General features: G+C 42.3%; 1 protein-coding gene across 5 annotated transcripts in view; it reads left to right on the top strand.

The window, feature by feature from the left end:
* The window catches only part of KCNAB1 (potassium voltage-gated channel subfamily A regulatory beta subunit 1), a 417300-nt gene that overhangs the window by 332106 nt on the left and 71539 nt on the right, over nucleotides 1–13655 (top strand). For all 5 annotated transcript variants that reach the window (XM_082459591.1, XM_082459589.1, XM_082459590.1 and 2 more), the window contains exons 4-7: nucleotides 4582–4661; nucleotides 6903–6947; nucleotides 10597–10641; nucleotides 12842–12885. In XM_082459591.1, coding sequence (XP_082315717.1) covers nucleotides 4582–4661; nucleotides 6903–6947; nucleotides 10597–10641; nucleotides 12842–12885 — 214 coding nt within the window. The remainder of the gene's footprint in view (nucleotides 1–4581; nucleotides 4662–6902; nucleotides 6948–10596; nucleotides 10642–12841; nucleotides 12886–13655) is intronic.

A 13655-nucleotide genomic window follows, 5' to 3' on the forward strand; every position in this document is an offset into this window, starting at 1 on the left:
ATAATAGTTTAATCACAGGAAATGGCTAAGACTGACTTAAAGATTATTTTCCATTTTATCTTGCTTCTTGTATTTTTCACATTTAGACTATTAATAGCCCTTGAAGCTGTCAATCTGTTGTATGTGCGGGCTCAATAATAAGAGAACAAACCAGTTTGGAATTAATATTTAGTAACTTAATGAAAAGATTTTATTGCTGGTGTGTGTGTGTTTTAGCTTCACCTAGAGTGACCAACAGGTCCCAGTTTGCATCGTTTCCATTTTAATATCTCTCAGTCTTGGAAAAACTGGGACAGTTGGTTACCCTGGCTTGGGCAAGTTAATTCAACCTTTCTGTTCCTCATTTTCTCATATGCAAAATGGGATGATAATGTTGACCTTGAAGGTCTGTTGAAAAGATTAACCATGTAGGGTAGCAAACACACAATAAATGGGACCTACAGTAATTGTGTTTACTACAAAACTCCTTTAAACCTTCATTTACACATTCAGAACAGTGCTTACCAAAGTAATATTCTTATCATTGCCTTTAACGATTACTTTCACGGCTTAAGTGAGCTATGCAGGCATTGAGTACCAGCAGCTTCCCTGAGGAAACCCCCTCAGGTCCCTCCAAGCCTTTCTTGCCTTCCTCCATACCACTGAGGAGTCAGGGATAGTGTATTTGAGTGGATACACTCAGTGGGATCCAGCTCACTCTGCATGAACAGTAGATTTGTTAACATTTCCATTTACCAACAATTGCCACATCTGTAAAACGCAGATGATGGCCCCTAAGATTAATGAAGGGCTCAGCCTGGTGCCTGGCCCAGGACAAGCCCTTTATAAAGGTAGTTCTTACTATCATCCCTAAGGAGATGCCTGGGGAGATAAAGGGTCTTTTCCACAACTCGCAAGGTCACCGTGTTATTTAATAGATCCATAGGGAGGAGTCTTATCTGCATATTTTTATCTGTCTGAATTTCTGTTCCCAGTGTTGGGCATAGGTCACCACAGAGAGCTTGTTGCAGAGGGGAGTCCTTGGGAAGCAGACCTCTGGTGGAAATTAGCATGCAGAACAGTTATCAGGAAGTTGGGCCATGATGCAGTCTCAGCAATGACCTCAGCTGACCCCATGGGGAGCTCTGAAGCTCATATGGCCCTGCAGGTTGTCCCAAGTTGGCGCAAGAGGAGTTGAGTGCTTATATCCCTTGTATGACCAGTCGTTGGATAGAGGCAGCCCTGGGAGGCAGGTCTGACCTTGGGGTAGGTGACTCGCTTTAGCCAGGTGCCTTCTGATGGCAGCATTCCTATGAGCTGGGGGAATAAGTCCTTGAGCTCTGAAGGAGGACCAGGGTGGTCATCACAGGGTCCACTCCAGGGCCCTCTGACTGGCATCAGGAAGGGTGAGTTGAGGAGGCACAGAGGCAAATCCACAGATATCAAAGCAATGGCTGCAGACTTTAATCAGATGCAAAATAAGTGACAAGGAAGGAAGGGGGTCTAAAGTTAATAATCCCCTGTATCTAGCATGTGCGTAACCTTTTACTGCCTGGTATGGTTTTTGGAGCAGAGAAAGACAAATATATCTTCCCTTTTGGAGCAGAAGGGTCAACTATAAGCATATTATTTCCCCCTTCATCTTTGCTCTCCCCTTGACAGTGTCTGCTCTCTGCTGCGGTGAGCCCAGCTTGCCCAGGTCAGAGTATGCAGGGCTGGCCTCTGAAATAAATCATTTCAAAATTATGATTCTGAAGACTACACAGTAAAGCTGTTGTGAATGACTACAGAGGCTCTCACCTCAAACGCAGACCAAATAGCGATTGTCCTTCCCAAGAGCAGCTGTGGCTTCCCCCCAGGGCCCGGCAGAGAGACTGCCAGCAAGGAGGAATGAAGGCACAGCCAGACCACAGTCACACCCGTGGCTGAATTGATGGAGCTCAACTATTTCCATGTGGCAACGTAGGCACAAAGCAGATACAAATATGGGATCCCGGGATGAGCGCACCGTAATGTGCTGAGTGACATAATCATTAGTGCCGCCTTGGGAGGTGGTGATGTCCTCGTTATTGGGAGAGTTCAACCATTTATTGAATAGCCACTTGGCAGGCATATTATCGAAAGGATTCAAACTAGAAGCTAGATAACGCTGTGAGGTACCTCCCAAAGATGATTTGGCTTCATCATAAAACCAAGATAGATGTTACTCACGTGAATTATAATATTTTAAAACGATAAGAGTATATTACCATCTTATAGCACTTAATTTTCAGAGTTTTATTTATGTTTTCTCATCTGTGACATAGTTAAGCTTCCTTCATTTGCAGGTAACAGTAAACTCAACTGAAATTGGCTTAACCAATAAGGGAAAAAAATATTTTTACTTTTAAATTAGAAGTGCAGAGATAGAGCAAACTTCCAGGTTGACTCATTCAGAGCCTTCACTCCATTTACTAGTGATTCTCCTGACCCTGTGTTCCTTTGTATATCAACTTCATCCTCAGGTAGCAGCAGGAATTCTAGACCTCAGAATAGTAACTCCAGGGAAAGAGTGTCGCTTCTAGAAACTCTGCAAGCAAGTGTTCCCAGAAGTCCTCAGCCAATCTCCTCTCACATCTCACTGGCCCAGATGTGTCACATGACCTTCCCTGAACCATGTCAGGCCCACCAGGCCCCCCTTAGAGGGAGGTAAGGTCAGCTTCCCCTGAGACCTGTGGACTCCCTAGGGGGCCTGAACAGAATCATCCTCATTTTGCAGATAAAGAAACTAAAACACAGAGAGGTCAAATGATTTGCCCATGTTTATGTATCTAGTAAGTGGTACACTCAAGGCCGGACACTGATCCTCTGACTTAGTTCAGTGATTTCTTTTCATTATTCCACATTCGGATCTTCAAATCCCATGATTGGGAAACATCTCAGCAATCATTTAGTTCAATTCTCCATTCAGAATTCTCCATCTTATCTTAAAATTTCTCCTGAGATAAGATTTATTATACACATTTCCCAATCATAATCTACTAGTATGTCATGTGACATAACACAAGGATGATACACAATACAAGCAAGCAAAATAATTTCTAAAATATAGGGCATGGGACTTCCCTGGTGGTCCAGTGGTTAAGACTCCGTGCTTCCACTGCGTGGGGCGTGGGATAGATCCCTGGTCAGGGAACTAGGATCCTGCATACTGCACGGGGCAGCCAAAAATATTAAAAAATTAAAAAATATATATATATGGCAGTCATGATGGAAAAACTATACTGTTCTTAACTTTTAACTTCTACTTAGGAGAAATGTCATAATGGTAGCAAATTTAAAGCAGTAATAACATTTTTGCTGCTATTATTCTAAAGGATTTGCATGGAGTCCATTGTGCTAGTCTGACGATTTTCTTGGTATGCCAATTTAAAAAACAACAGGAAAAGAGTTTATCTTGGAAATGCTGATGAAGCACCTTTAGCCCACAATGAAAAACATGATGGAAAAATCAATTTCAAATATTTGTGAGCTGTGTAATTTTTCAGTTGACTAATAAGTCTATCAGCAAAATGAAAAAAATGCGGTTTATAGCAAGGTGTGGTTTATAGCTATTCCCTGTGCTCTTCTGTCGCACTTGCCACTTGTGTTCAGCAGCACGAAGGAAGGAACAAGGACCCTGGAGGTCTTAGGCTGACCTGTGAGGCGCCGGTGCGCTCACCCCCTCCTCTCCATGCAGTGTCAGTGCGGCTAGTGGTCGTTCTGTGATGGTGCCTGGGGTTGTGCTGAACTGTGCGTGGCAGGAGTTTTCGAACAGTCCCAGCTCCATGTAACTTTTGGTTCATCAGTACAGTCTGCTAAGCCTCCAGGGAAAAAAGGCACAAGCTTTTAGGTCAGGAGTCACCCAGCTGCCAGAACCTACTGGCTTGGGGAAAAGAGAAAGAAGAGAAATGAAGTCACCAGGGATATAAATGACCCTCTTGGTCCGTGAGATTGCAATGCCACAGAGCATGTTGTCAAACCACGTCTTCCAAGCAGAGTGAGAAACACAAGTCTCTCCATCTCACTGTGTTCTTGGTGGCTGACTTATCCCAGTGCTGAAGGAAATCCCTCAGTGCCCAGTATAGGTCAGAGGGAAGGGATAATTTTACCCTATTCAGACAGGTTGAATCTTCTTTTTTCTTTCTTTCTTTAATACAACCGAGAAAAACAAGAATGGTCGGTGAAATTTCCATGTTCATAAAGACCACCAGAGGATTCCAAGTTGCTTCCCAGCTTTAGAAAGTATTTGGCTTTTACGACTGACCTTTTTTTTTTTTTTAACATCTTTATTGGAGTATAATTGCTTTACAATGTTGTGTTAGTTTCTACTGTATAACAAAGTGAATCAGCTATAGGTATACATATATCCCCATATCCCCTCCCTCTTGCATCTCCCTCCCACCCTCCCTATCCCACCCCTCTAGGTGGTCACAAAGCACCAAGCTGATCTCCCTGTGCTATGCAGCTGCTTCCCAGTAGCTATCTATTTTACATTTGGTAGTGTATATATGTCCATGCCACTCTCTCACTTCGTCCCAGCTTACCCTTCCCCCTCCCCGTGACCTTTGCATCCTCTTGCAGGTTGCTGAACGGCTGATGACAATTGCCTACGAGAGTGGAGTGAATCTCTTTGATACGGCTGAGGTCTACGCCGCTGGAAAGTAAGTCAGTGCCTGATGTGTCTCTCAGGTGTCATTTCTGGAACCAAGAGACTCTGCCCAGACCATTGCTGACAAGGGTCTGTCCTTCCCACACATGTTGATGCCACTGCTTTTCTCCCTCCCTCTCCCACCATCACCAGAATTGGGGCTATTGACCATCTCTGGGCCCCTCTGCCTACCTCTGGTCCCTATATGAAGAGTGGACTGGAAGCAGTTGCCACATGAGGGGCAGAGGTGGTTGAGATCAGCGTGGTGGCAGTGGAGATCGATAAATATTAGCTGAATGTAATTAACATAAGTGAGCAGATTCCAGCATGGTGTTCCAAAGCTAGTCTCATAAGTTCATAACCACACCTCGTAGTTCCTCAACCCCGAGGGAAATGGACACATCCTCTCTGCAGGGAAGCAGGGACTGCTTTTCCTGTTTGCAGGCCTGTCCTCCACCGGGCATTACAGGTAAATCAGAGATTAAAGGAGGGACTCCCAAAGATGCCAAGAAACCCAATATATTTTATAAGAGGACATTTCAGACCCCATTCTAAGGACAGAGAACGCTGCAAAGAGGCCTTCCTTCTTTTGCTGGAGAAGTCACAACTAGCTATAACCTTCTTATGGACCTGAGAGCAGGTTTGGGGCTCTAGGACAGGGCGCACTGCTAAGTCAGAACACATGGGTGCTGTGCCTTCAGGGTCCATGCGCTCTGTTGCTGCACAATAAGCACATTCAGCAGAAGTGGAACGCCTTGGCCTCCTGCTGTGAACGTGGATGCAGGAAAGAAGCTAAACATCTGGACAGCTGCTTGAGCAGCTCTGCAATTTTCTAACAGGGCTGAGGAGTGTAATCACCTGTACGCCTAATTCCCCCGCTTCCAGGTAAGAGTAACCATCAAACTGCTGAATCAGGTTCATCACTGCCTGATAAAAGTGCATTTTCCTAGCCTGGGTTTCCTCCTTTTCAAGGGCAGGTCTATGTTTAAGGACCATCAGGGAGGTTCAGAGCTCACATCCTTGATGTTTTCTATTGAGTCCAAGGAGAGAAAATACAATTGACGAGGCCTTGTTCCTTTCCACATCCTACCCTATCTCAGCGTTTTCTTCTTTTGTTAAATCCTGCTTATTACCAAATGGGCCTAAGGATGAAAAAGGGGGAGTGATTAACAAGTCTTTTAGAGCTATGTTTGTATTCCTGTTGTGAAGGATAATCGGTCCTGATTAATTATTGATTGATTGTCAGTGTGTAATGAGATAGGTTCCCACTGTGAAATGCAAGGTTGCAAGAGAGACTGGGGAAAGAACCCAGAAGTAACATTCAATACGTGTCTACTTGGGGCATGCCCCCCAGCTAACCCACCTCATGGTTTATTGCCAGGCTGTACACTCCAACAGAGACACATGCTAATGGACAAAGTGCTGATTACATTGATGTCCCCATTCACAAAGCCTGAGAGCCCACCTACTTCTTACAATGTTGGTCTGGCTGGGAGGAACCTAGAAGAAAGTTTTGGTCTCCTTAAGCTTGGGTCCCAGCTGGGGTAGGTGGAGGGGGAGAGGATGGTGAGGGTGTCTTCAGTATAACTCTCCACGACCGGTGTCAGCGGCAGGAAGGACACTTCCCTATGACTTCTTATATCCTCCTCCTATGACAACGCTTGTCACTGGAACCCAGGACATTCTCTGTGTGGGCTTTTGCATCTACAATCCTGGCTTTGGGACATCCAAAGCCACACATGGGTTCTTTTACCCTGCAAGATCGCCTGGAGTCAGTATTTTCTGTCTGAAAAGCATGAGGTCTCATTGTCCTCCCCAGTCACAATCGGAGACCACAGCCATTAGAAAGAAACCCTTGACTCCCTTTGGATACCACCAAGCAGGACAGTTATATATGGGATCATTGGTTCAAAAACACCAAACTGCCAAGTGACTCTGCTGTTTCCTAGTATCAGGACTGCAGGCGGTCTTCTGCCAGTGTGTCAGGATTTGGCAGGTGCTTCTGGAATGCTCCAGGAGCAGGATTCCGCAGGCACAGGATTCCACAGGCACAGGCACAGTTTCCACAGGAAACTCAAGCTATCCCCATGCTACAAGCAGAAACAGCGGAAACTCTGCTACCAGCCGAGAGCAGCTTCTATTTTCGGGACATGTAGGCACTGAGAGTTCAAACAAGGAGGGGATCTGGTGTTTTGGATTGACTCTTGCGTTTCCAGGACACTGTATCCTAAGACATTATCTGTTTCCCCTTCAGGGCTGAAGTGATTCTGGGGAGCATTATCAAGAAGAAAGGCTGGAGGTAATGCATTCACCATAATCATTTACTTGCCTTTAAAAAGACTGTTGTTATTTTGTACCAGAGAAGAGAAAATAAAATTGCATGACAACTGACCAAAAGGCTGTCAAAAAAAGTCAATTCTTAGTAAAGAAATGATTTACAGCGCTTTGAAAATAAATATTAGGGAGCTCATTACTTGTGCTTCAAAAACTATTGACTTGTCATTGATCACAATGAATTACCATGGGTTGAGCAGAGAATGTTCATGAGATATTTGTGTGTAAAAGAAAGTGGCATTTTCATGGTTTCTGACTGCCATTTGTGGTAATCTGGTGAAGGAAGCCAGCTGACAGAAAACTTATTGTCTCTACACACATATTTATGTTCATTGTTCATTTTATTAACAACTCTGGATGCAAAGAAATGATGAAACAAGAAACCCTTGGGATAAATATCCCAAAGCTTTCTTATGTGAACACAGTTAGCCAGCATCTCTCCAGTGCGCTGGGAGCCCTATTATCTGGGCATTCAGGAAAGTGCTTCATCTGCTATCCTTGAGGGGTCCTGTTGCATCCCATCACCTTCTGGAGCCAAAGCCAGTAGTAACGAGTGATGCGATAGTGGCGGCGGGGCGGGGGGCCAACCCCCTCCATCTCACTACACCTGTCAGCCCCAACAGCTACTTCTCCCCCAGCATGAGTACAGGATCAGGCAGAGTCCAGCCAAGCCACAGGACAAATCTGGAGTCCTCTTCTGCTCTGGTATAAGATCTGCTGATGGCCAAATAAATAACCGTTCTATAGGACGAGTGGAAATGGAAACCCAGAAGTGTATGGCGATATGAACAAATAAACTTTGGTGACCTACTTTCTCCCTCTCCCTCTCCTCTTTCCCTACTCCAGGGACTGTAAGAGTGTGAAAAGAAAATTGTATTCAACCTTAAATACGGAAGAATATTCACATCCCCACCCAGTCCTCCACCTTGCCTGAGTCACCTTCCTACTCAGAATGTTGGCTCATCCATCACTGCTCAGATAGGACTGGATCACTTTCTCAGGGCTGCTGTAACAATGTGCCACAAACTGGGTGGCTTAGAACAACAGTAATTTATTCTCTCTGTTCTGGGGTCCAAAAGTACAAAATGAATATTTGGGCAAGGACATGCTCTTTCTGAATCCTTCTTTGCCTCTTCCTAGCTTCTAGTGGTTGCTGGCCATCATTGGCATTCTGTGGCTTACAACTGCAGCTCTTCAACCTCTGCCTCTGGCTTCATATGGCATTCTCCCCTCGTGTTTCTGTGCGTCTTCTTATAATGTTTCTGTGCGTCTTCTTATAAAGACACCAGTCATATTGGATAAAGGGCCCACCTTACTCCAGTATGACCTCTTCTTAATTTAACTAATTACATCTGCAATGACCCTATTTCCAAATAATCTCACATTCTGAGGTACTGGGGGATAGGACTTTAACATATCTTTTGCGGGGGACACAATTCAACCTATAACAGAGACCTTGGAGATGAGTCCACTAATGTCCAGTGAAATCAACAGCGAGGTGTCGGCTGCCAGAGTACACCTGAGGATGAAGGGGAAACTTCGGTGCTGTAGTTCTCTTCCCCTCTGCATCCAGAGAATGTCTACTCATCACTCACCATACTTTGCAAAGCTTCTTATATACGTTTTGTAGAAAATAGATTAACATGCATCTTTCACAAACTGCCTTTCTGTCTTGCAAATAAAAACTCAAGGTATCCCCATGCTACAGAAAATTGATATCAGGTCATATCAGTTCACAGCTGCCCACCCAAGATTGCTGAAAAGATAAACCATAACATCACAGCATGGAGGCTACAAAAGCAGTTTCAACCAGCATCCTTGCCTACTTGTCCCAAGACCACCACTTGCTAGGTGTGTTGTCCAGGGCAAGTTACCTCTCTTTTCTGAGCCTCACTTTCCCCACCTATAAAATGGATGGCATAACTGTTCATGGAGTGTTGTGCTGATAAAGTGAGATAAGGTGGACAAAAGAATATTGAAAGCTGTGCTATATCAATGTGAAATACTCAAAATATCATTCTTCACCCAGTCAGAAGAGTTGCTCTAGATGCCTCCGTGAGGTCAGTGATGATTCATCAGGTTGTTGTCTACTCTTGCTATTTGAACATAAATATTAGTGTGCACATCCATAGAGGATGTGCACACTAATTTTACAAACATTTTACAGAAAGCCTAATTTTGGAAAAATAAGTCTATGGTGGTCTAAGGATAGAATGTGCAGCCTTGGCAGGCCCAATTGCTCTGAATAATCCAGAGGGCTGCACTCATTTTTTAATCAGATTCCATCCAGAGCTTTGTGTTGAAGCTCTGAAAATGTTTGCTGGAGGAGACCCAGCTCCCCTGTGGCAGGTTGCTATTATACTACGTATCACGAGGTTGATGGATTAACCTGGAAAGTGCATCAGCCCTTTTGGGGTGTGTAATCTCCAGATGCATATATTTGTAGACCTTCTGTTACAGTGATTCAAATTACTTTTCAGGGAATTAACTTCAGGGGGATGGGGTTACTGACATTTTCTACACATTTTTCTTGTTGCAGCCAAGTTGTCAGAGTTGTCACCGCCATTCCGCATTGGTTATCATTAATCATGCTAGGCTTTTATATCTGAGGACCCCAGGCATCGACTCTACAGCTGAATTATAAATGCCTTGTTTCAAATACTACTGAAGTTTGGTCTTAACCTTTGAATCTCAAATGCCTTTTTTTCCCTCGACCAGTTCAATAGAATTATATACTTGGAGAAAGTAAATTACATTGAGATCTGCCTCCCAATTTTAAATTATATGACTATAGTTCTCAAGACATATTCATATTCCACAATCATAATGGTGCGATTGCATTTCTTGCCCTTGGGTGTGGTTTTGAGGAAGTAATGAATTTGCTGACAAGATTTCCACATTTCATTCCCTTAGGAATAAAGTGGTAAAACTTTGAGTTAAGGATTTTTAGGATTGTTTTTCTAAAATAACATTTCCATTTAATAAGACACTCAGAGAAATTTTATTCGTACTTATTGACTAAATTTATTCGTATTTCCATGTAGTCAGTTCTTTCCTGTGAATGCAATTGGTTGCATGACTCTTTCCAATTAGTTGGAAAGAGTCATAACTCAGAGACACTAAGGTCCATTGTCCTTGGCAGAGGGTGGATGTACCCCCAGGAAAGTTCATGATCAATCAACACTATGTCAGATGCTCGATGAGTGTTAGTTGGTGACCGTCTATTTGAGTTCCTAATGCAGTCCGTGCTTTAAGTCTTCTTACTTACTCTTCTCACTTTCCTTTCTGACTCTCCATGCCTACCACTCACCTTTGCTTTACTACCACCCAATCACCTGTGTGTTGTCACAGCCCTCCTCCTCCTCATCTGGCCCCTCCAAGTAAAGTTCCCTTCCCTTCAGAACTCTTTCTCTTGGATCTGACTTCAAGTCCCCACTCATCAGCTTCCCTTTGTCCTTAGGTTTCAATGACATAAATGAACAAATTTATCTCTTCACCGATTTCTTAAAATGTGAGGTATAATAAATTCTTTCTGGTGCTATAATAATAACATGACTCAGTACTATAACCAGCAATTTATTTACTATTTCTCTGTGTGTTTGTTTAACATACAGGAGGTCCAGCCTGGTCATAACAACCAAACTCTACTGGGGTGGAAAGTAAGTTAAACACCTTTTATTTCCTTGACAGGAAACTTAGATTTTTATTTGCTTTGATTCTTTTAGGCAACCATTTTACATCTAACATACTAAAATTAATTGGTTTGGAAAGAAAGATTTATTTTTTTTTCACTTGAAGGAAATAGCAATTAGCCTAGGATTCAATTTTAGCTAGATACCCCCAAAGAAGTTTAGTGCAAAGCATGTGGTCACTTGTTACTAAGTGATTCATGGAGATTTTTAAATACCAACATCATACTTAGAACCATTTCCAAAATAGAGTTCAAATTTCAGGAAAAGAAAATAAGCACATAGCATCACAGAAGAAAAGCTACTCAAATCTGCCAAAAACTCAGAGACTTCTACGGAAAACGATGATAAAAATATCGTGTCTGGCCCCACGTGTAAGTCTCTGATCATTTCTGCAGAGGGCTCTGAAAATGCTGATCAAAAGGACCATTTCATCGAAGAATAACAGGAAGCTGCCTGTATCACTCTCTGTCAGGTCAAATGAAAGAGTGGTCCTCTCTCTGTTGTGGGATGCAGAACAAATTTCACAGGATGAATTGGCTTCTGATGGGCCTACTGGTATTTGAGCTGTTACTTATATTATTCAGCAGGACTTAGAAGACTGGCCTCTTTGTCAAACATGTGAGAAAACAGCAAGCTATTCCCTATTCTTTTTCATGGAAATCTCAACGATCTCCATGGAGTTCTAACAAAAAACAAACACAAACAAACAAAACCTTATTTATTTCCCTATAATTCATAAGGAATCGTTAAAGATAAAATTGAAGGGGAATCTTCCAATCAAAATGTATATGTGTATACACACACTCATATTTTAATGCTGATTTTGAGTTTGTTTATGATAAATATGAAGAAAGAAATATGAAACTTAGATTTTTATACCTATTATAGTGTATTTGAAAATAAAGCCGCATGGTGCATATGAGAAACGTAGGTTTATATTGTGTATACTCTGATTCATGGTACCATTGGCTGGTGCTATTGTCTATGATTTAGTAGTACTCAAACCCTTGCCTATGATTTAGAAATAAACAGGAAATAAGACAGTCTGAAAGAACCATTATGTAGTAGAGTACTACATACAGTATTATCTAATATACTTTTAAAAGATACAAAATCACCAAAGGCACATGATTAACTACTATGTTTTAAAAGGGAGTTGCTGGGACTTCCCTGGTGGTGCAGTGGTTAAGAATCCACCTGCCAATGCAGGGGACACGGGTTCGATCCCACATGCTGCGGAGCAACTAAGCCTGTGCTCCGTGCTCCACAACTACTGAGTCTCGTGCTCCACAACTACTGAGTCTGTGCTCTAGAGCCTGCGAACCACAACCACTGAAGCCCGCGTGCCTAGAGCCCGGGCTCTGCAACAAGAGAAGCCACCACAATGAGCAACATGCACACCGCAACAAAGAGTAGCCCTTGCTCACAGCTAGAGAAAGATGGCACACAGCAATGAAGACCTGATGCAGCCAAAATAAAATAAATAAAATAAATAAAATTTTTAAAAAGGGGGTTGACAAAGGTATTGGTGTTAAAGAAGTATTTCATCAGTACTTTAAAACTCAAGGACCACATTTCTTTCTAATTGGCTAGAGTCTGAGAATGGTCTGGGCAGGCAAAAGTCCATTAAATATTCATCTTCTTAGGAAACTAATTTAAGGAAGACTCGGTACATCACCTTTTAAAAGAAAATAGTTGTTTAATTTCTTTTGAAAGTCAAAAGTCACTTTCAAATTTGCTTCCTTTCTCAGAAAAGCCAATGCTGTCAGTAGCCCGACAATCTTATGGCAAGCTCGCAAACTTATGTCAAGCTTTTGTTTTGTTTTGTTTTTTTTGTTTGGCTTGGGATTGGTTAAAAACAAGGTGGGAAGGTTGAGCCATGTGTCAAGTGTCAAATTATATATGGACAAGGTGTGCACAGCTGAGTTGTTACTTACGTGGTGTGATGACAGTGATGGTTAGTTTGTCTCCTGGGGTCTCCAAAGAAAAGCCACTAGGTGTGCTGCCCACCAGCCTTCTCTCCCCAGCCTGCAGTGGTGCAGAATTTGCTAAGAACAGGGAATACCATTAACAATTCAGTCTAGAATGAGTATTCTGTCCTTTTGAAACAGTGATTTTTAAAGAAGCACACCTCCACTCAAAGTCATTTGCTTCTTTTTCTTGTCAGAGCTGAGACGGAAAGAGGGTTGTCAAGAAAACATATTATTGAAGGTGAGTATTGCTTCCATTTTATTTTCGTTTGTGGGCTGCCGATTCAAGAAAGGTATCAACCAAACAAGTTCAAAACACATTGGAAGGGGAAAAAAATTCTCTATGAAAAGAACCACAATCAACCACGTTTCTTCCTGGGGTTGAGTGTGGGGAGTGTAGTAATATAGAGGGGAAAATGAAAACTCAAAAGAAAAAGACTGGATTCTCTAGAACTCTTCTCTTTTACAGCTATGCTAACGTTAATAAAGCACTTCTGTAAGATTTTTAAAAAACTCTATTGAGATATAATTTATATACCATAAAAGTTTACCCATTTAAAGTATACAATTCATTGGTTCTGAGAATAATTACAGAGTGTGCACTCATCACCATAATTTGATTTTAAAACACCTTCATCTCCCCAAGAAGAAACCTTGTACCTACTAAGAGTCACTTCTTATCCCCTCCTTACCCACAGCCCAAGCAACCACTAATTTACTTTTGTCTCATTTCATACACATGAGATCATACAATATGTAATATTTTGTGACTGGCTTCTTTCACTTAGCATAAAGTTCATCCATGTTGTAGCATGTATCAGTACTTCATTCCTTTTTGTTGCCAAATAAAATTCCATTGTATGAATATACCACAGTTTGTTTATCCAATCATCAGTCGATGGACATTTGAGTTTTCACTTTTTGACCATCATGAATAATGCTGCTTTGAACATCTGTGTACAGGTTTTTATGTGGACATATGTTAAGACTACTATGCTTTTTTAAAAAGAG

This window comes from Balaenoptera physalus (genome assembly GCF_965194825.1).
Source record: "Balaenoptera physalus genome assembly, chromosome: 4".
Lineage (NCBI taxonomy): Eukaryota > Metazoa > Chordata > Mammalia > Artiodactyla > Balaenopteridae > Balaenoptera > Balaenoptera physalus.